Here is a 23,538-nt window from a genome sequence, read left to right as displayed (position 1 = left end):
TCCTCCACAAAGGCAAAATTTCTTCCAATGCTTGATACAAGAGTCCCCATGTCTTCTGGATTGGGTTCAATATTTCAAGGCTACGGAATTGAACATTAGTAATCGCAAACCCCAAAAAAAAGGATCGATTGTTCAACGACGGTTATAAAATATTAAATTATAAAAAAGTTATTTGTTATAGGTAATATTTGTAAAAAATAATATATTTCCTTGTTTTGTTCAATAAAAAATACTTCAAATGCACGTTTGCTTTCCTGGTTACATCCCTTAACAAACATTTAATGAAACTCCAGATGTTTTTTTTTAACGTATAATTTATCGTTGTTACAAAATTACTGATAAAGCAAATATTCGTGATTTCTGCGAAGCAGCTAAATCAGAACGGAAAATAATGAAAACAATTGAGCATTTTAAAAGAGAAAGAAATTTCTTTGTCAAAAAAAAAAAAAATGCGCATTATTTTGATTCGGGAAAGTTTTCCTTCTTTTGCAACGAATCAAATGCAACAAATTTGTATAAATACCGTTTAAACCTTACCTTAGTAGTGTAGCGAAGATGAAATTAATCATTTTGTGGCTGATAGGTGGGGCTGTTTCAGCACCGAGTCAAGACTATGTCTGTTCTTGTTATGGTTGGTTCAGCTGTGATAGCGGTGAGTGGTGCAAGTAAAATAATAACTTTTAATCTAATATTTGAATTATTCTATACTAAGGACTCCTACTTAATGCTTCCGAGCCTTAACCTTAAGTATGCTAATTAAAAAGTGCAGACGATATTATATATTACGAAATTAGACACCCAAAAATCTGCTTTTCTGGCAACTACTTTCTTTTAATGAAGAATTTCGTTCCATTTTTTGCAATTTGTCCTTTAAGGTTTCGTACTTTGTGTATCTTACTATTCAAAATTTTTGCCCGCTATTATTAATTAAAGCAATTAAAATATAAGAAATTATAAGAAAAAGTTTGTTACAAGGAAAATTATCTTTTAAATAAACGAATTTTATAATTGCGTGTAAAACTTTTTCGATTCGCCTAAAATATTCGTTTTTTGAAATATGTAAAAAAATAAAATTAAGTTCCGATAGAACGAGTTCCGATAGAATTTCGTAGCCTTGTTCTCTAATGCTACCTGCCAGTATCCGTAAGCAAATTTAAAGGAAAGGGTGCGTTTCTTGCTTTCAGTGGTAACCTCTAAGGTCAAGAATACGACTTTAGTCCCACACACACAAGCGTCACAACTCGTTTTATAGGGCGGGCTCATTTATACATCCATTCATTCACAGATCGTAATTTTGACCTGAAACAGAGAACGATCCATCTCCAATTCATTACCCCCAGTGGTATTGATTTGTTATAAGGACGTGGAGGAGTTTGTTACCCGACAAATGTAACGATTTGAGAATTTGGACTACAAGATACGATGCTTACAGACAAGAAAGCAAGTTAGTTATAATGTAGTAACAAATAACTCATAAAAAAGAAGCGTAATTGTTAAGAAATAAGATGACTTACAAGATTTAAGCGATAGAAGAAGCTAAATGGAAGACCTGTCTGTTTTTTGATGCGATTATCTATACGCTACATAAATGTAAGAGATTAATCAATGAAATAAGCGGTGTTTGGGAGATCCAATCTATTAAAAAGCGACTTTTATGCGTTCCAGAGTAGGTTGAGTGTTATTGGGCTTATTTATCTCTGAAAGATTTTGTGTATTGCTCTGTTTCCATTTCAACTTTTCGAAGTGGATGCACGAAAATTTCAACTTGTAAAAAATACAGTTAACAGACTAATAAAAAAGGACTTTCATTCATTTTCAGATCCAGAAAACAGAGAATTATATTTCAAGACATTTATTGAACATTTTCCAGCCGGGGTAAGAACTCATAAATGTTTTTATGACTGAAAAGCTTTTCTGTCAATGCATTATCTCAGAATAAAACACTCTTTAAGCACATATTTTCTTTTACTCTATTCTTGAATTTGAATGAAAATTGCTTTAAGAATGTTTTTACAATGTCTAAAATGTAGGAGAAAGGCTCCTAATGGGAGACCACATTTTTTTTAAAAACAATTATGGTTAGAACGCAATAAAATTATGGTTAGAACTAATGTTCATTATTGTTATACCTAATACACAGTGTGCAGAAAGTAAACGGATCAGCTTGATTAGTTTTTGATCTAATGATCGCATAATCTCGTTTTAGGAATCAATCTTAATGGCACGAGAGGGTGACCTCAAATATGCTTTTTAGTTAGTGCAGACAATTCTAAGTTACAAAATCAGGCACAAAAATGCACTTTCTCTGAATAAACATAACTTCATTTCGACCGATTATGGAAGGTTGTTGCAATTTGGGAAATATGGTTCCAGTAATTTTTTCAGGAAAACAGCCCAAATTTTGAATTCTTATTTTTTGCGTATTGCGACAAATATCGAAAACGTTTTTGATTTTTACACACAGTAATAAAGCAAGTTTATTCAAAGATAATGCTTTTCAAAAAATGAGCGAACATTCGCAATTTAAGCACTTAAAATTGCAAAAAATGTCCAACAAATCAATATTTAAAAAAAAATAAAAAACTCACTAAAACTTGAAAAAGAAAAGTGACCCTTTAGAGCGTCGTATCTCAATTCTATAGTTGCATCTCTGCGACATGCACAGTGGCCTGCATGGAATTTTAACAGCAAATAGAGCTAATAACAGTTAACAACGGAACTAATATTATTCAATCACATTCCCTTTACAAATCGTCTACAGATTTTTAAAGTCTAATTTTTGCATAAAATGTGAGGTAAATACCTAGAAGAGCAGTGGAGACTTTTTAATATACTGGCATGCATGCAAATCATCAATATGATTAAAATATTTGCTAAGTGTTGTTTAAGTTATTTAGAGAATGGTGTATGTAATTTATCCGCTAATAATTTAATCTATTATTATCAATTATTTGTTTAGAGAATCAAGTTTTTTTTCTGAGTCAATTTGGATTGAGGCACACATGATTAATGAAGAAATAAAAGAATTTATTTTTAACTTCTATGTTTAACTTATTTGTTTGTTATTATTATTTTCTTCTATTTAGGAAATGGCCAAGATTAATCAACTATTTAAAAATAATGGAGTTATTTTCAAAAGTGACATCCTTGAAGAGGTTGTAGCAGAGTATTGCGAATTTGACAAAGAAAAAAAGGTAAAAAGGAATTACGTTTTCAGGCATGCAACGATAGTTCAGGTTTTTGCAATCACGTGACTAAGCTGGGTCATTTAGTGGCACTTATATAATGACTGGCACTTATACCAAAAAAACTTTTTAAAAAAAGGAAAATTGTACTCTAATTACTTCACCAGCTGAATTTTTCACTGAAATAATTAATCAAAAAATTGCGTGTTTAATTGAGAAGACTAAATTAGCTTACCTGGTTGTAAATAACAATAAGAAATAAAGAAAGAATAATGAAGGAATAGAGAAGAATGAATAAGATTAATGATAAGAATTTTACTGACATGGGTGAGAAACAGCAGAACCACAATGAGTGAATAAGAGTACAAGAATACAATAATACATCTCGCTAAAATTCTCAAAGCGTTTAGGATGTACAGTGCCCAAAATAAAAAACGGACCACCCTAAATAACTTTTGATCTAATGATAAGATCTTCACGTTCTAGGACTCAATCTTAATGGTTCGAAGGAATAACTTCAAATATGCTAATTAACGAGAGGAAACGATTTTTTAAGTTAATAAATCAGGCACAAAAATGTACTTTTTGACATACTACATAACAAATCTTTTTTTCAACGGATTTGGATTTGTGACTCCCAAAATATATGGGGTAACTGCAATTTGAAAAATATGGTCCCAATAGTTTGGTCAGTAGAGCACTCTAAATTTTGAACCTCTTAATGCTAATTTTGCTTTTAGCGTATATCACTATATCTTGAGAACTTTTTAAACGAACTGAAAACTTTTTGCACATATTTGTAAAATTCGTTTATACAAAGGAAATTCCATGCAAAAATGCTTATTATTTATTATTACTATTATTATTTTTACTATTGGTAGAAAAAAAATTTTGAATTGTAAAGTGTACAATTTTATGCATTATTTTGAAGAATAAAATTTCAGATGGTAAAATAAAAAATTTGAGCGAAATTGGTCAAAAGTTTCTGAGAAATGAAATTTCGAAAAAGTCGGGTTTTTAAAATTTGATTTCTCAGGAACTATTCTACCGATTTCCCTCAAATTTTGCATTTTGCCATTTAAAATTAAATACGTTATAACGATGTAAAACATTTTATATTTTGAGATTCAGAATTTTTCGACTATTATTAAATTAAATAATTTTAAAAAAAATTACTAAAATGTATTTTTTGCATGGAATTATCTTTGGCTTAACGACTTTTGCAAATGTGTGATTAAAACATGGCGAAATACGCAAAAAGTGGAATTAACATTTAGGGGTCCAAATTTTGGTGCGCTTTCCTGACTAAATTATCGGGACCCTATTTCCCAGATTGCGGATTTTGGAGGTCAGAAATCCAAATCCCTCGAAAAAAATAGATGCTTATTAACAGAAAATACGCTTTTGTGTCTGATTTCGTGACTTAAAATATCATCTGCACTTATTAATTAGCACATTTGAAGTCGATAACCCTAATCATTAGATCAAAAGTTATTCAAAGTTGTCCGTTTTTTTTCCTGTTTTTTTGTGTGTGTCTGTGTGTACTGTGCTACGTATTTCTTTTTTTTTAATATGTTTATTGGCATGCTTGACCTCACGTTAAAAATTTATTAAAATCCCGACTAACATTCATAACCGCTTTTCCATTGCAGATGGATATATTTCGAAAATTAGGGGCGGATGCCTTAGAATATTATTCAGTAAGTATTTGCTTTAATTCTGTTAATTAAGTATTTAATTTGGCGAAAATAGTCTGTTGTAGGGTGTCACGTCTATTGGTGAAGTTTTCTATACGGTGCGTTTTGTTCTTCGTATATTTAGATGTTCTGTTTTCTATCAATCATAGGTTTTCTAGTGCCTTCAAATGTTTAAAAGAAACAGATGGTAATTGTTTCTGAAAAGATGTTTAAAAACATAATGAATTTTTTTTTTAATGTATAACCACTACTTTTGTTAAATATAATTGTTTTCAATTTCTCGGGACATTGTAAGGCCTAAATGATTATGGGATGAAAAAGGGATTAAACTCGTAATTATATTATTTAAAAATGGCCTGCAGATATTTTTGCTTTTACTTTTAACATTTTTCATTACATAGAGGAAAAAAGGGACTGTTAATGTGTTAAGGTGAGAATATAGTGATTTAAAATTTTCGGCAGTGCGTCATGTTTATCAGCAAACTTATGATCGACTTATGATGTCCCGAGAATAGGTTGCTTTGTGAAGCATCACTATGATGAATGAAGATTCTTCCAAGGAAAGGTTGGGTGAAATGCCACGGAAATGTATCTTCAGCTAAGTTGCACTTTGTTTGCATGACACATGGAGCACAACACTCGATTACGCCCTTGTGGTCAGCAGAGCACAGGTTCAACGTTTCCTCCTCTGATCAGATGTAGGAGAATGAATTACTATGTTCTCCACTTCCATAATACTCGAAACATTTAGTTTATCAAAAATATATTTTAAACTTTAAAAACTATGTTCAGTGCATAATATAGTTTCAAAAATTGAAAATTCCAATTGATTTGAAAATCTAGACAGTAACTAGCTTATTTTCTAACCACACGCTAACGTTGAAATCAGCAAATTGTTCTAGATAAAAATTGGTGAAGAGTTCTGCTATGCGTCACCTGTAGCTTGCTTGATCGCTAATAATCATTGGATATTATAGGGCCGTCATCTAGTTCAGAAAATGAAGATTACAAGAGTTTATTATTCAGTGAGTCTAATGGCTACGGATAAAGTGGCATATTGCTAAGATGTGAGTAATGCTATATTTCCAGGGAGAGAGATTTGTGGACTCGCTTAAACAAATATTCAACAATAACACTGAGTATCTATTGACTGTAAATGATAGCACCATAAAAACTGTCTCCGTCTGGTTCAGTCAACTGTGACCACCCTGACTTGACCGACTACGGTTTGTCACACCGAAATAAATCCTCCATCATTGTGCGCTTGATACAAATCAGTAAAAATGATAGAAATGTATTAAGAGAGTCTACAAACTGTCATAAGATGCCTATAACAGCATTGTGTCCGGAATGGACGAAATCTGCGTCATTTATATCTTAGCATGAATTACTACTTCATTACGTTTCTATTTTACATGAGCTCTTTTCTTTATTATTATTTTAGACAACTTGCGCAGGCCTATTTAACGCTCAACTATGTGCTTCTTTAACTAAAATTTCGGTAAGTTACTTCTTTTTTAGAAATATATTTTGTTTACACAAAATATTTTATATCTATTTATCTATCTATCTATCTATCTATATATATATATATATATATATATATATATATATATATATATATATATATATATATATATATATATATATATATATATATATATATATATATATATATATATATATTTATATATATATATATATATATATATATATATATATATATATATATATATATATATATATTTATATATATAAATATATATATATATATATATATATATATATATATATATATATATATATATATATATATATATATATATATATATATATATATATATATATATATATATATATATATATATATATATATATATATATATATACATATAAAATATATATATAGATATTTGATATGCTTGATCCACGTTGTTTATACCATTTTGTGAATGCATTGATATTCAAAAAAGTTCAGTGTAAAATTAAAATAAGTGTTTAATTTTTTTAAAAAAAAATAAAATTCTGTAAAATGAAAACAATCACGGCTGTATTATAATCGTCGTATTTTTATTCTTTTTGTAGGAATCAACAATGGACTTGTTTGATTCAAGGCATTTAGAAGGGAAATGTTGAAATGTTTAGAAATAGAAGAAAACGATTCCTTTATTTCTATCATTTGTGAATAAAATATGCAAAAATGTCGAATTTAAATAAAATAATGATGAGAGTTAACAGTTGTTGGAACAAGTCTTAAAAAATTATTTAATTTTTCAAGAAATAATTCCATATTTATATGTTTCATTTTACTGAAAATATCAAAATACTGCAAGTATCGACAACTTAACAACACTTTTAAAAACAATGGAAGGGTGTGGAACGACTTTTGTATTCTCTCTATCCACTAATTATCTAAAAAATATCTTTCATTCTGCAATTTTTTATATTTTAAGTCATTGCAAAAGAAGCAATTTAACTGTTACAATTGCTCCATCTAATTTAAAATTCGATTTCTCAGGAAATTTTCAACAGATTTTGCTCGAAATTCGTATTTAGTCGTATAAAATTACATTGCAAATTAAATTACGTTGCAAAAAAATTATACCTTAAAATTTAATTTTTTTAACTATTATTTAATAAAATAATAAAAAATAATAAATAGTAACTGAAATGTATTTTTTGCATTGAATTATCTTTGAACAAACTAATTTTATAATTGAGTATAAAACTTTTTCAATTCTCTTAAACAGTTTTCGAAATATTGCGAAATAGGCAAAAAGTAAAAATTTTAATTGTCCCACACCCATACGTCACACCCGTTTATGAAGTGGATTCATACATCCATCCATTCATCACCCACAGATCGTAATTTTGACCTGAACCGGAGAACGATCAATGTCCAAATCAGTAAGCTCAGAGGAAGAATTTGTTACGGGAACAAGGAGCACTTTGTGACCCAACACGCTAAACGGGCACCAGTCATCATTTACTACACGGAGACTCTGTCTCATTTTTCCTCTTATTAATTGCCATATAATGGGTGGTCATGATATTTCAATTGTTTTCACATAATTTTCTGTTGTGGTTGGAATCTTTCTAAAATACTTCTAGTTTCAACTACTTTTGCTTGGTAAAGATAATGAAATTTGTCTTCATTATCAATTTCTCCATCATCGAGAATACGTTTGAATTGGATCCAAAATGCTTGTCAATTTTTTGTTTCACCTTCAAATTCTTGTTCGAATGTTGATAACTAAATTTTACGTCAGCTAAAATTTGTTGTTGAAGTTGAATCAGTGATCTCAGTTTCACAACTGAAATAAAATTCAATCTCTGCTCTAGTAAGGACCGCTTTTACATTATATTCTTCAATAACAACATTCTCTTGTTCATAATCTTCTTTATTGCGTCTTTATCAAACAGTTTCCTATCGCATTTATTTATGGTACTGTAAAAGCGGTTGATTTAAGTTTAACTATTTTATGTGATGGCTCTCTTGCCCAAATTTTTCCTTTAAACTACGATTTTACGATTTTAAGAACGAAATTCTAGTTACCCTATGTTTTCTAATTAAATCATCCATATTTACGAAGTCATAAAATCCCTACTCTAATTAAAGAAACACTTTAGAATTATAGATAATTTACGGATAGTCAGTCACAAGTAAATTCTACTGTTTTTTTAAATTTTCATTTTATTTAATTTAATATTTTCATATGTTTAAAGAAATTTACTTTGAAGAATTCTTACTAGATAAACTGAGTTAATGATCAAAAATCATGGTCTCTAAAATATTGAATATTAAAAAGAAATACCCATTTCTTTTACTCCGAAATATTTTATTTCACAAATTAAGAAAAAACAACTTCAAAATCAAAATATAAAACCATGGAATAAACTTCCTCTGTATTTAAAAAAAGGTTCAATACAACAAAGTAGTTGCACCATGCTTCATGCTATCCTAGTACTCTAAAGATTTGCAAGCGCAGTCATTAACAAAATAGCTTATTAACTCAATATTTTTACCTCATTCCTGGCAGTGGTTCTCTATATTATTATTAGATAACAGAAAAATAAGAGGCATTTATACATAATATGAATGCACTAAGGCTACTGTACTATCCTATACTATAGTATACATACTCTAATTCAGGGGCTTTAATATACACTTATCTGAGCTGTTATGATGTCAGAAGAGGAATGCAAGACTTTCGGTTTGATTTGTTTAGTTTTCGTAGAATACTGGCTGAATATTAATTGGGCAAATGAATATTGTCTATAAGTTTTTGAGTGTTAGCAAGCCATTATTTCTCATTTTTATTTGCGAATTGAAATTAATGAACAGTAGTTATCACAAGTACTAAATTATAAACACGCATAAATATAATAAAAATAAAAATATATATTTATGAAATCAAAAGAAAAAGCTTTTTTCGTAGCATGTTTTTTGTTTTGTTTCCTCGATCATTTTGGAACGCAGCAGGTACTTAATTGGAATATGAGCAAAATTACCAAGAATGAAAATGCTTTTAATTCGTACATTACATATCTTATATCTCTTCAAAACATTTTGATTATAAAATCATATTCATCGAAATCAAATACGAAAAAAAATTATGTATCTTACTGGCTCAGAACTCTTCTGGAATTTATTATTAAATGAATCTAGAAAAAATTGAATTTCTTACGGAATGTCAGAGGCTTGTGAAAATAATGTAATCTGTAAATACTATAGATTGTTTAATGAATAAAGGAAAGTTAGAAGCGTAATTGTTCTAGTCTTCAAAAGCAATCTATTTCTGTACGAGAGTTCCGTATTGCATTTTGTTAAAGAAAACTGCAGTTTGGAATGAAACATATGAAACATTACTAACGTATCGCTGATATCCCTAATTTATTTATATTGAAAAATTAGAATAAAAGTGCAAAAAATCGCACTTTCTTGTACTGGAAATTAGTTTGTGTCTGAATCAACTCAAGATCTAAATGGCATTTTAATCAAATTTTGTAATTATTCAATAACATTACGTTTACTAAACAGTCAGCAGGAAGCGCCTGCTGTTAATAATTAAAAATAATTGAGGTAGTTCAACAAAAGAGCCGGCCCAATGATAGCAACTATTCCCTTTATGTTTTACTGATTAAAATTATGTAGAATCAAAATACATAGAAACCGTTGGTTTTTAAGAGACATATTTGCGCAAAGTAACAATGTCTATTTATGATAAATAAATAAAATGTTTTAAATAAATAAAATATCTGTCTATTTTATAAGGTAAAAACTAAGATTTTTCTTTAAAAAAAATGAAATAAAAATTTATGGATAGATAGTATAACGTATAAAGTAAAAATTTTATGGAATTTCATGAAAATTAAATTGCTTTAAAATATGATCATAAAAAGAGAAAAATTTCGTCAGTTAGTGTATGAATTAACTGCATGAAAAATACTCGATTACTTTTTCTCAAAAGTTCTATCGATATTTTACCATAGTTTTTGTATTAGTTTTTAATATCTTTTGTAAAAGCCGAGTTGTTAAGAAAAAAATGGAACAACAATATTTTTGGCTTACGCATTACTTTTCCATTAATATAAAATTCTTTCAATAATCAATATGAAATTTTCCGAAAATGTTCAACATTATGCATTATCATAACGGTATTAGTATCATTGAATTTCTAAAATAAGATTAATGTAATTTAAAAATGAAATTTAACTAAACTGAAATACGATAATTAATTGCTTTACACAATGTTATTGAAAAACAATCCTGATATCTTAATCGATGCAAAACAATCATTTTTTTACGACATAAAAATACATCAGAAACACAAATAGACACAGAATATGCTTTTGAAACAAATTGCGCATTTAGCAACAGAATTCAGCTGAATTTGATAATAAAATGCATGGTACCATACGGAGAAAAAAAAGAGTACTAAAACTAAATTTCACTCTTAATCTATCTTTTCGATAAACAATCTGAGAGATAATTTAGAAATAAATGTCATTAATAATATTGGAATTTTACATAGTGTGCAAAAATAGTTACATTATTTTAAAAAAATTAGTGCGTGGAGTCTTTCCGCGCGGAAGAAGTTATACTTCGCAACCTGTGACGTTAATTGTAGAAGAATCAGCAGTCGTAGAATGATCACTAGTTCTATTCAACGACTCTTTTTCCTGCTCCGCTCTGTAATCACAATAATATTGTGCATTTTCCCCTCTTGAACCACTGGAAGTGCTTGTGGTTGCCTCATCGTCTAGCCCTGGAAAATGTATTTGTATTAATAATGTATGTGAATGCGTCATAATGTAATTTCAGACGAGAAACAATCAATTGATATTCACAAGAGATGTACCTTCACATAACATTAAATCCGTCGCACTGTCCGTGGGATTGTTTTCACTCATTTTTTACAATTGTTATCCACTAAATTTGAAAATAAAAAATTTTACCCTATTAAATTATATGTGTATCAAAACAAACTAAAAAAATATTTATAGGAAAACAATACTTTTATGACTTCTATTATTTTTATGCTAGTGAGAACCAAAACAATATGGAAATGAATGAGGGAAAACCGGATCCTACCACGTGATTTCCCGACCAATAAAAATTTAGCGTTAAACGTTTAACGCAACCTTGTTGGAAGTCGCATAAGAAGTATAACTTCAAAAATACTACCCTATTAAATTATATGTGTATCAAAACAAACTAAAAAAATATTTATAGAAAAACAATACTTTTATGACTTCTATTATTTTTATGCTAGTGAGAACCAAAACAATATGGAAATGAATGAGGGAAAACTGGATCCTACCACGTGATTTCCCGGCCAATAAAAATTTAGCGTTAAACGTTTAACGCAACCTTGTTGGAAGTCGCATAAGAAGTATAACTTCAAAAATAGAAGTTCCGTCCTTGTTCTCTTTATACACCAACCCTTGAAATAGCATATAATTTATCTTTTTTTTTCCTTAAACGTTAATTCGTGTCAATTCGTCTAAACGTATTTTTTTCTTAAATGTTCCCACAAAAAAACAAAGAAAAAATTTTGCTTTCAAAATATATAATTATTGTAGCTTTTTGTAAGACCTTTTGTTAATATGTAAATCGAAATGAAAAATACGAACATTTAAATTTTTAAAATAATTATATATACTTGAAAAAAATAATTAACTAAGGAATAAATTGCGTAACTCGAGGAGAAGAAATAAAAATGAAATAATTTTTCTTGGTCACGGAACTTAGTCAATACTTATTCGTTGATAAAACTCTTATCGCTGCTTGTTAAGTTTTTTTTATTTAAATTTTGACATAAATTTTAGGATTTATATTTGGCAACATGTAATCTCTCTCTCCATTTTACTATTGTTATCTACTTAAAAATAAGAAAAACAAAAATTCCGTGACGAATTAATTACATCAATGATAAATAGCCTATATTTTAAGATTTAAGTCAAAAAGCTGAAAAAATCACAGAAAAGTCAATTTGCAATAACTTACGAAAAAAAGGAATTCCGAATAGAATTCGCGTTAAGATGCTATTGATCAGAGTTTACTATTAATACGCTGCTAATTATTGCTATTAACACTAAAGTTTTAACATAATCAAACCATTTTCCTGCTGAATTGGCACGTTAAAATGCAACTTAATGCATTTTAGCTCAATTACCACCCCCCCTCAACTTCATATTCCTTAGATATATAGAACAAAAAATTTCAAAAGCGCAACTATAAACAAAATGAACACGTGGTTTCAGAAATTTTTCAGAACACTAATTTATTGATATCACCCATAGATGCCATCCATATTAATATTAATTGTGATTAACTGAAATTTAAAAAATCATACATCAATAATTGTTAAATCAGAAGCCCAGTGAAACTCATTTTTAAATAAACAAAGCTGTAAGATGCAAAAATCATCACGTTTTCTTTTACTTAGAGTGTAGCAACATACACGATCTTAGACAAGTGTAAACATTTGTGATACCCAACATTTTCCAGCAATGTGCTAGAGTACGCTTATTTTGTTGATTTCAGTCAATTAGATTAGAGCCCTAGAATAATTGCATTTCAAAACAAAACCATAGTAAGTAAGAAAAGGATGACTTAGAGGTGAAATAAAAACAACTTAAAATTAGGCTACCTTAAAAATGTGCTTTAATACAGTTGACAAACAAATTTCAAATCAAAGAATTTAAATTTTTGCTATTCACAAAGTTACATATTGGCAAAGATTTTGCTGCGGATAAAATCTTCTTACTATTCAAAAAAAATTATGACAGTTTATGACAGAACTTAATGTATATTTATAGTCAAACATACATTTTTTCCCCACAGAATTTTAAATTTTACTTACTGCTTTAAAAAAAATTAAAAAGTCAAATTTGTACCAAGATTAAGGATTTTCCTTTAATTAAAAAGAAAGTGTAGGTATGATGATAATTCAAATATAATTATATACGTAATTAAACGTAGAAAACTTACTTACTTTAAATGCGTGTCAAAACTTTTAGATAAAAAAGTAATACTTAATATAATTCAGAACTAGAAATAAATAATAAATATAGTATAATTTGTCTCACCTTCGCAGAGTTTTAGAATCCATAGTAAATGAGTGCGTAAAAAAAAGAAAATATCTTCATGGAATGCCCGGGAGAATGCTATCGAAATACAGAAAAACTGTAGAATCTTTAATGAACAAAGACAATAGCAAACACGATTTTTCCTTCTGGCAAATTCAACCTACTCATTTTATTTCGCTAAAAAGATAAATAAAACAAACAAACAAACTAGGATTTAACATTTTCGTTTAAAATACATGAAAATCTAAGAATAAAATCTCTCTACTGATTGTTTTCGAGATTATCTAAATAAAAATAATCAGTCAACTAATCATGAAAGTTTAAACTCAAATTTTTTTTTTCAAAATATAAGTGTTCAATATAACTTGTTTCCTTAAATTTGAGAGAAATTTTCTTTAAAAAATTTGAACTATAGTTATATTGACGTTTTACTAATCAATTACGCGTTACGCATTGTTTGAATCGATGTGTGAGAGCTCGCATTGTCATGATGAAGAATGATTCGCCTGTTCTTCTGCTTTTTTTCGAATTTCTCCTATGGCTTCTGGCAAACAAATGGTCGTGTATCATTCAGAATTGACCGTCCTGCATTGCTCTAACACCACTGTTGCCACATGACCGTTAATGCCGAAGAAACAGGCAATCATTTGTTTCGATGTGCTTCTTCCTCGAACAACTTTTGTTCGTTTTGCCTCGTCTTGGAAGACCCATACAAATGATTGCTGTTTTGTTTCCGACTCATATGCATAGATCCATGATTCGTCACATGTGTAGATGTTATACACAGCCTTTGATGTACCTTGAACGTATTTTTCCATCATTTCCTTGCACCAATCGACACGAGCATTTTTTTGAGCGTTTGTCAGATTATGCGGGATCCAACGCGAATAAATATTTTTTGCGCTCAAATGTTCATGCAATATTTTATTGATGCTAGTCATACTAATGTCCAAAGACGCCTCTATCTCACGGTATGTCACATGACGATCTTGCTTTATCAGTTCACGCACAGCATGGAACTTTTCTGGCACAACAACGGATTTTGGACGACTTGCACGGGATTCGTCCTGGATCGAACATCGACCACGATTAAATTCGTTTTACCAATTTTTTACAGTGCTGTAGGATAGCGCTTTATCGCTGAATAAAGAATTAAGTTCATCGAAACACTCTTGTCTTGACAATCCACGTCGAAAGTTAAGAAAAATAATGGCACGAAAATGGTCACGATTCAATTCCATTTTTTGAAAGACAAGAACTTTTCAATTCGCGATCGCAACGCTCGAGTACGCCCTCTAGCGGGAGCCTGTAAATATCAGACATTAATTTATCACGTTTTTATTTAGTTCCATGTTGTTGTTGTTTCTAATCCCCAAGAGGTCCATCCCAATTAGACCAATTCCATAAGTCCAAAAATGTCCAGGAAATCTAAAAACAGATGAGGTTTTGAAAAAACCTCGTCGATCTTAAAATCGATACAGTTTAGAATATGCTCGGGCGAAGCCTGAGCAGTCCTACATTTAGTGCAAAGTCCAAAAGTCTTTTGCCCCTGAACATACGAGAGACACCTCAAGTGACCACTTGCAAAGCGAGATCTGCTTGCTGAGAACAAGTCTGCTGGCTTCTAGGTCCCTCAAAAAGCAAGGCACTTCCAGGTCGTTTTCTGAAATACCAACTATGCGGAGGAGGAACCCTCCAGAGGTCCATAAACATTTTTTTGCACTCTGAAAAGACCTTGTTGAAAGTGGAAGGTAGATCTGGCTGTAGAGGTTCCAAAGAAGCATCTTTAGCCAGTGAGTCCGCCATCTCGTTACCTTTGATTCCAACGTGTGATGGAATCCATTGGAAGTATTTAGTTCCATAAAAATCATTGGCCATGACGGACGCCATTTTCTTAGCAGCAAATCAAAATCAAAATTTCCCTAAGGAAAAGATGAAGAATTCGAAAAAAGTAACCAGAACATGCCAAACATTGAAGCAGAACACGCCAAGCATTTGAAGAACAATTTCTCCATAATTTTTACCTTTCTATTACCAAGAACATAACTTACAATTTCCTGATCAGTTGCTGTTACAGATGTGTATATTACGGTAAAATAATTTATTTTGTCTTCAATTCATTACAAATTAAACTGAAGTCAACATTGCTTTCGTCATTCCAATAAATAAATGTGAATTCAGAACGTCAAGAACTGCAATAGTTATAGAATACTCTTTTTTGTTATAGAACAGTATATATTTCTGTATCTATATAATTCGGAAAACAACAATAAAGAATCAACCAAATTACTTGAAATAGTGTCATTTGTGCTGATGATTAATAAATTTTTTATCGTTTTCTTGGTAAGTATTTTTTAGTTTTGAAAGAATAGATAATTTCATCTAGAATTCAGCTGTTCTGTTTTTAAGCTACATATTCAAATTCATATCGAAATCTTGCAATTATAAAATTTTGATGTGTGGTACGTTATCTAAAAGTAATGAAGGGATAATCTATGTACATATTATTTGAAAATAAAACTTTCAAACGAAGAACATTTCATTTAGAACTCAGCGGATTTATAAAGAAGGTAAGTGTTATGATTTTTATAATAAAAAATTAGCTTGTAATTTTTTTTCTTATTTGATGATAGTTCTCTACAGAACGGTTTTTTACGTCTGATTAAGAACTATAAGAATAATAAGAAAAGAAACAATATGAAAGTTTTTATTTCAATGTAAAGAATTCTTAAAATCGTTTTTTATCCTAAGAATTCTTTATTTTCCGTTTTATAGTTTATAATTTTTTGATAAAAATTGTTGTCAAAATACTTTCTTTGAAAACATAAATGGTATAACATTATGTGTTTATGTATACTTCTTGCATATTCTAGTGTTTCAAGTAATATGATTCAGAAAAGTATGAATAAAAATTTCGAACAAATGTACTAACACCACAGCAGCTACAGATTTGGCGGTTTTTAAGTGCGCCGATCTACACCTAAAATTTTTGTGACAAATCATAAAATGAAACACTTTATTTAAAATCAAAGTAGTTTATCGGATTTCGGTGGACAATGGGCAAAATATTTCGCTCCTGAAAAAATAAAATTGCATCTTTTTCTATTTTTGGCAAATCCCAAAGACGCATTTTCGTAGCACTAAAAAATGGTAACAAAAATCGAAAAACAAATCATTTTGGAATTCTTCTGACTTATAAAGCAGGTAAGTGTTAATTTTTATAAAATAAAAAATTTTACTTTTAAGTAGTTTTTTCTTATTTGATTATAGTTTTCTATAGAATGGTTTTCTGCTTCCGATTATGAATCAAAATAGAAAAAACATGAAAGTTGTTCATTTTAATGTAAGGAATTTTTAGAATTGGTTTTTTCTTTTTTGCTTTGTATCGTAAGATTCTTTATTTTACGTTTTTATAATGAGGATATTCTAAATAATGATTCTAAATAATGATTTTTATTGAAACTTGAAATTTTTTGATAAAAATTGTTGTCAAAAAACTTTTTTTACTAAATTAAATTTCATAAAATGAGGCTTATGTATATTTTTTGTTCATTTTAATTTCTGAAGTAATATGATTCTTAAAACTATGGAAAGTAAAGTTTAAATAGGCCTTTCATGTTATATCATTAAATTTAGCAAAACTATTTCTCGGGAATTAGGTTTTAACTCTTATAAGAATATACATATTTTTTTCTGTTTATGTGCAAATATTTTTCCGATGTGTTTTGGATGTTCCTTCTCTGAAAAAAAGAGATACCATTTTGTTTTCGTTTGCATAAGAAAGGATATTAAACATTTTTCTTTTTTAAATTTAATTAGCCAAGATAAAGAAGGAACGTTGCAATGCTACACGCTACATTAAAGACGTCTCTAGAGTAAATGAATGACTGTTCATATAGAATTCGCAGGTATTAGTCTCATACAACAACGCCCCCTATAGTTCGTTGCGATCGCGAATTTACTGTCAACAACACAGATGAACTATAATGGTAAATCGTCTGCTGAATTTATGTTTAAAAATATCAAACTTTCGATTAAAATCGTCTGTGGTCACCTAGCAACACTTAACTGTTGCCAAGGCCAGAAATATAAATAGCAACCCTCGTAGCGATCAGGGAGCCTGAGTTATAGTAAAATATACTAGCAACATACACACTACCCTCAAAAAATGGAAGAGCCACTTTCAGTTTTGGACATTCTTTTTAAAATTTCTTAAGAAATACTTAAGAGGACTATTTTGTAACTTTAGAGGTGTTTAATTTACGCAATTTTTCATACGTAACAATAAGATTTAGAGATTTCAGAGGTTTGGGAGACTTTCAATAAATTACGAAAGAGAACGAGTATTATTGAACACCCTATGCCAGAAAATCAAGTGAAAAACTTATAACTTATAATAACTTAAGAACTGCATAAAGTTTCGTAAACCTAGACTAAATATTCATGGAGATACGGACATTTTCATAAAAAATTAACTTTTTTCGCCTGATGCTTTTTATTTTTAACTTCATAAAAGCTCGATAGAATTAAACAAAAATATTTGGAGAAATTTAAGATTAATTGCAAAATTGTTGATTTAAAATTTTAAAAAAAATTTACAATTTGCGCAAGATATGAGAATGTAAGCTAGTTCTTTTATACTGCGCAGAAGCAAAATTTAAAAAGTCTTTTCATAATTTTGTAGGTAATCGCATTCGGCAACTAAAGCTTTATTTGAATATCTTAAAAATGTAAAAAGTTTCAAAGCATTTCCTAATTAGTTTTTTTTTTTTTAAAAAAGTAAAGTATAAAATGATGAGGGGAGATCCACAAATTTCATTTATCACTATTAATCAAGATTTATTAAAAATGAGACTGGCATTGTGAGAGATTACCCCTATATGTAAAAATATGTTTTCATTTGCATGTTTTTCTTTCTCTATACCATCAAAGTTCAGTTTCCGAATAATTATTGTAAGGTATTATCTTTTGTTATTAAATTTTGTCTTATAATACAGAATAAAATTTGAGAAAAAACCCTGATAATTTTTTAGTTTTCTTTAGAAAAGTACGAAAACTACTTGGAAAATTGCTTGAAACTTTTTACATTTTTAAGATATTCAAATAAAGTTTTTTTATCAGTTGCCAAATCCGATCCACTACAAAATTATGAAGAAAGCTTTTGAAATTTTTTTAAGTGTATGCGCAGTATAAAAGAACTAGCTTAATACTCATAACTTGTGCAGCTTAAATACTCATAACTTGCGCAGTTTTTAACAAATTTTCTTAAAATTTGAAATCGACATTTTTGTAATTAATCTTGAATTGCTCCAAAAATCCTGTTTAATTCTATTGAATATATATAACGTTATAATGCAAAAACGTAAGGCAAAAAAATACATTTTTTATAAAAAATGTTCACCTTTTGATAGATATTTACTCTAGGTTTACGAAACTTCATGCAGTTTTTAAAAGTAACAGTTAAAGTAATGACACAAGCTACAAGCTTTTTTCTTGATTTTCTAGCATAGGGTGCTCAAAAAAATATGTTTTCTTTCGTAATTTGTTTAGGTTTCTCAAACTTATGATAGATTTAAATTTTATTTCTTAATATGAAAAATCGCATGAATTAAACATTTCTAAAGTTACAAAATAATCCTTTAAGTATTCCTTGAGAAATTTAAAAAAATGTATATATTAAACTTGAATCGGCTATTTCAAAAAGAGAAAATGTTTTCGTTTTTGCAATTTTATATAATTTTATTTTCACTTCAGCCCAGACTAATATAGCTCCCTTTGTCATTTCCTAAAATCAGAGATTTTGATAAAAACACGAGTATTTAGTAAATAGCTTTCGATATTAAAGAAGATATTAAAGACATTCGGTTGTCGGGGGATTCATAATGATATATCTGTTTTTCAGCAATTTTGCAATAATTTGGTATTTTATGTATTTGACTAAGGTTAAAAAAAGTGGTGATTGCGGAAGGACTTGTAAGATTAGCAATAAATGGGATCCCTAAATATGAAATATTATGGGGAGTCTATCTTCTTACGCCCTTTTTTCTTGATCAACGCTGCATTTCCCCTGACAAAAAAAAAAAATACGAACCTGTAGCAAAAATAATCTCTCTAAGGAAAGTATTTTTTAAATGGTTTCAAGAAAATGAAGAAAAAAATAAGTATAATGTAATTTTTATACATAAAGCGCAAAGTCATCACTTACTCGTCACTCTAATAGGTGCTCGCAGCTATTTAATTTTACTAATGCCACTTGCCAGTGCCACCAAGCCTGATAAGGGAAACGAAGCGACATGACGGCAGAGAGGTGCATGTTTTGTTTTTAAGTGGTGCCATCTATGGCCAAGGATACAATTGAAGCCACCCACACACGTCAAAGCTCATTTTATAGGGAGGATCCATTAATTTATCCACTGATCGTAATTTTGACAAGATTCAGAAAACGATCAAACTCTATTTACCTCAGAGGAATGGATTTGTTATGGGAAATTGGGGGATTTAGTGACCTCGACACATTTAACATGCATCAGTTACAGGCACACGCAAATTTAAAATGCACACGCGGGGATTCGTCAGTCGTAGGAATTCGAACTCACGAGCCTACAGGCAATGGAGAAGTTATCCTCTTCTATTCTATTTCCATTGCAAATATTTCTTTCCTCTCATCTTTTCCGATAGCGTTTTAATTTAAGATGTTGTTTAACTCTTTTATTTCGCAAATTACTGTTGATAAAGTGAAACAGTAGGTGATGAAAAAAAAACCCTTTTCCCATTTACAGCAAGATGGGTGATCTTTTAACATTAGGCTCATTATTAAGCTTCGGCTACGGTGTTAAACTTAGCCCATCTTCTCCGCCATAGAAGCTACCGATTAGGAAAAAATGAATTTATAGCCATTTCTAGTGAGAATTGTTGGTGTGAGTCAGTTTTTTTCGTGCAAGACAATGCATCAATTTATGTCCAAAAATCTTCAGAATGAAGGTTTTTTTTTTTTTTTTTTTTTTTTTTGGATAATAGGATGGATGGCCTGCCCTTACCCCAACCTCAATTACCAAGGAAGCGTGGGGACTCCTACTTCAGTAGAGCTGCATATACCAAAAAACGGCAGTTTCAGTCTGTGACAAAATTGAAGACTGGGATTATATTGATTTTTTCTGGAAGGCATAGAAAATGATACGCAACATCATGTGTTTCAGGCCATGCTTGAAGACGATCGATATATTGGCAGTGGCTTCATTTTGGCTGGACACTCCCTCCCCCTCTTTTTTTACTTATCCAATTTTTTTTTCCCTGTCAAGGAAAGGCTGATTAGAAATGAGTGTTGTTTGGTTCTCATTGAATCTCCGCGTCCAGATAGGGCTCGAAATCAAAGTGGCTTTTCTTAATGGGACATACTACATTAGTAATCAGTGACCCTTCAAAACTCATTAAATAATACATATTGACAAAACACTTAGACTTTAAGCCACTTATTTTACATTTTTATTCAGACCATTATCCGGTTGTCCCTAGCAAATGCAATCTCTTATAGTTTTTTTTTTTTTTTTAAATAGTTTATAGACTTACTTAGCCCATCTCAGAAACATCCTTAAAAAGAAAAATTTGAAAAAATAACACATATTCATTTTTTTGTTTAAAATATCTTTAAATTGTAAATTGCATTATGACTCTATTAACAGCTATGTGTGTCAGTTACATCATGACTCGGTAAAGGCTGTTTCCAGAAAACTCTATAGCCACATGAAATGCCGGTTATGCCATTTTCATAAATGCTATGAGTTATTTATGACTTTTAAGTCACGTCTAGACTATTTTTTATCCAGTTTTCTCTTTGCTAACTCTGTGAAGCAGAAGCCAAGGAAGAAATAAAGAAATCAATCGACCCAAAGTTCACGACCGGATAGAATTCGATCGATATCGATAACTTTAATGATTTGCGCTGCAAAAGATTTGGATACAAAGAACTATCCTATAGTTTTCCTGTTGTTATATTGTTGTTTCAACTTTCATTTTTGAAAATAATTTTATTAAATTTAAATTATAATTTGATTGGAGACATATGAACACGAAAAAACTCTTTATACATATAGTATTAAATGAGTAATAGTCTACTGTAGTTTAAATTCCGATATAATAATAAATAAAATAAAAATTATACATTTTACACTCATTCAAACAATCAAAATTTCTGGACAGGAACTTATCCAGTCCAGAAGCTTATAATTTTCAGAGACTCCCTTATATGTCGACAGAGGTCCATTTTTTTAGATACATTACGCGAAAGTTAAAAATAATTCTTTTTTTCATGTCGACATTTTTTGTTGAAAAATTTATTTACGAATTTAGAACTTACAAGCATGCTGGTCTACAGTTTTTGATTTGACATTCAGAAATTTCTTTCGCCCTTTCTGATGTAATCGTGTCTGAAATAAACAAAGATTAATACCTTTTAATTATGTCCAAAATTACTTTTTAATGCCTTTTTAGCAGCATCTACTGGTGCTTGCAAGAAATTATAATTTAAATATGAAACTTCTTTTAAATTAAAATTAACGTATTTTAGGGGACATTTTAAAATGCAAGAACAATAAAATAAATGACATCTAATTTTGAATTCGATAAATAATCGTGGTTTATGAGCTAAATATTCATGACTTATGCAAAAAACATTTCGATTTAATGTTAACAATTATCATCGTATATATTAATTACACTACTGGCGTGTCAATTATATCGAATTTTCTTACACCAAAAACTGTTTCGAAAATTTATTTGATTGATTATTGCACGAGTTGTTCAATATGGCAATCACTGACGTTGTTGCAAAGTCCACACGGATGTAAGGACGATTTCCGATTGTGTTTGAAGATTCTAAGTAAGCTTTTGATTTCTACCAAAACAACGACAATCAGCGCTTTTTGAGATCCTCCAATGTGTTCTCAGGCTCACACTAACTAGAAAAAAGTCACACTGATATGACAAACGCGGAGGTCTTGCTAGGGTTCACTCGTGCCTTGGGTATCTTACAACAAAGTGATTAAGTACATGGAGAACATGATGTACAGGGACATCATCATGCATGAGTCACACACTTTGCTTTGAAGCCGACACGCTTAGTCGCAATTCAAGGACCTGTTCCAGATAAGCAAGGTACGCTGATGCAATCCGGCAGCAAGTTGACATTAAATCACTTAATTCGGATAGGAAACCTCCACCTTGCGTCACGTCCTGCGTGCGTTTTTCGCGATTTTAACCCTCTTAATGACCCACTCTGTTGCAATGTAAGTTTTCATATTCATGATGCCTTTTGTATCCTCTCTGAACTTTTCGGTCGATTTATGGAAGACTCTATATATATTTCTATTCATTCTAGCAAACGTTGCCACCGGCGGAAAAGAAATACAGCTAAAATTTGGGAGCCACGTAAGAGAATTATATATATTAGATAATATGTCTATGGTTATTTGCTTTGTGAAAAAAAAATGCATCAGAGGTGCTATTGGTCAATATTTTTAGTCGAACTACGATTCTCAAACCGCTATAGTAAGTGAGTATCTGTACAGTCCTGGGAAGATGAATTAAGATCTTTTATACAATTCTCACCGCAATTTTTAGTTGTTAAAATTGCATACAAGTTTCGATACTACACAGAAGAGCCTTCTTTAAAGCAAAATGATAAAAAATGATAATAAAAAGTATTACACGTGAAAAATGTGAAGCAAAATTTTAAAATTGAATTGACCAATAAGAAAGAAGATAAAACACGCACAAACAAGAAAAAATCTGTATATCCGAGTAAAAGAGATAAAATATGAAAGGCGAAAAAAATTTTAAAACAAAATTTAAACAATTTCTCCACGAAATTATAAATGCAATGACATATAAAATTGACTTAATATTAAATTTAACTAAGCAAAGTTTAATAGAGCCATGGTGCTTCAGGTGGGCGATACAAATTTTGCTACTGGCTCGCCCCGATAACACATCTGGCTTGCATGATATAATTGACTTACATAGAATAATCATTCAAAAAAACAACGTACAGCTCAAAAATTTTAAAT

General features: G+C 29.9%; 1 protein-coding gene across 2 annotated transcripts in view; it reads left to right on the top strand.

Moving 5' to 3' along the window:
- Positions 1-7,117, top strand: part of LOC139426981 (uncharacterized) — a 45,650-nt gene extending 38,533 nt beyond the window's left edge. The window contains exons 1-6 of one of the 2 annotated variants that reach the window (XM_071187256.1): positions 539-652; positions 1,820-1,875; positions 3,087-3,194; positions 4,838-4,885; positions 6,327-6,383; positions 6,968-7,117. In XM_071187256.1, coding sequence (XP_071043357.1) covers positions 556-652; positions 1,820-1,875; positions 3,087-3,194; positions 4,838-4,885; positions 6,327-6,383; positions 6,968-7,018 — 417 coding nt within the window. In that variant the 5' untranslated portion in view covers positions 539-555 and the 3' untranslated portion in view covers positions 7,019-7,117. Of the gene's footprint in view, positions 1-538; positions 653-1,819; positions 1,876-3,086; positions 3,195-4,837; positions 4,886-6,326; positions 6,384-6,967 lie in introns of those variants that run through there. The other variant, XM_071187253.2, reaches the window with a different exon arrangement.
- Positions 7,118-23,538: the final 16,421 nt, after the last annotated feature.

This window comes from Parasteatoda tepidariorum, chromosome 3 (genome assembly GCF_982258835.1).
Source record: "Parasteatoda tepidariorum strain Cologne lab strain chromosome 3, Ptep-v5.0, whole genome shotgun sequence".
Classification (NCBI taxonomy): domain Eukaryota; kingdom Metazoa; phylum Arthropoda; class Arachnida; order Araneae; family Theridiidae; genus Parasteatoda; species Parasteatoda tepidariorum.
Note: the sequence above shows the minus strand (reverse complement) of the source record. Positions and strands in the feature narration are given on the sequence as shown.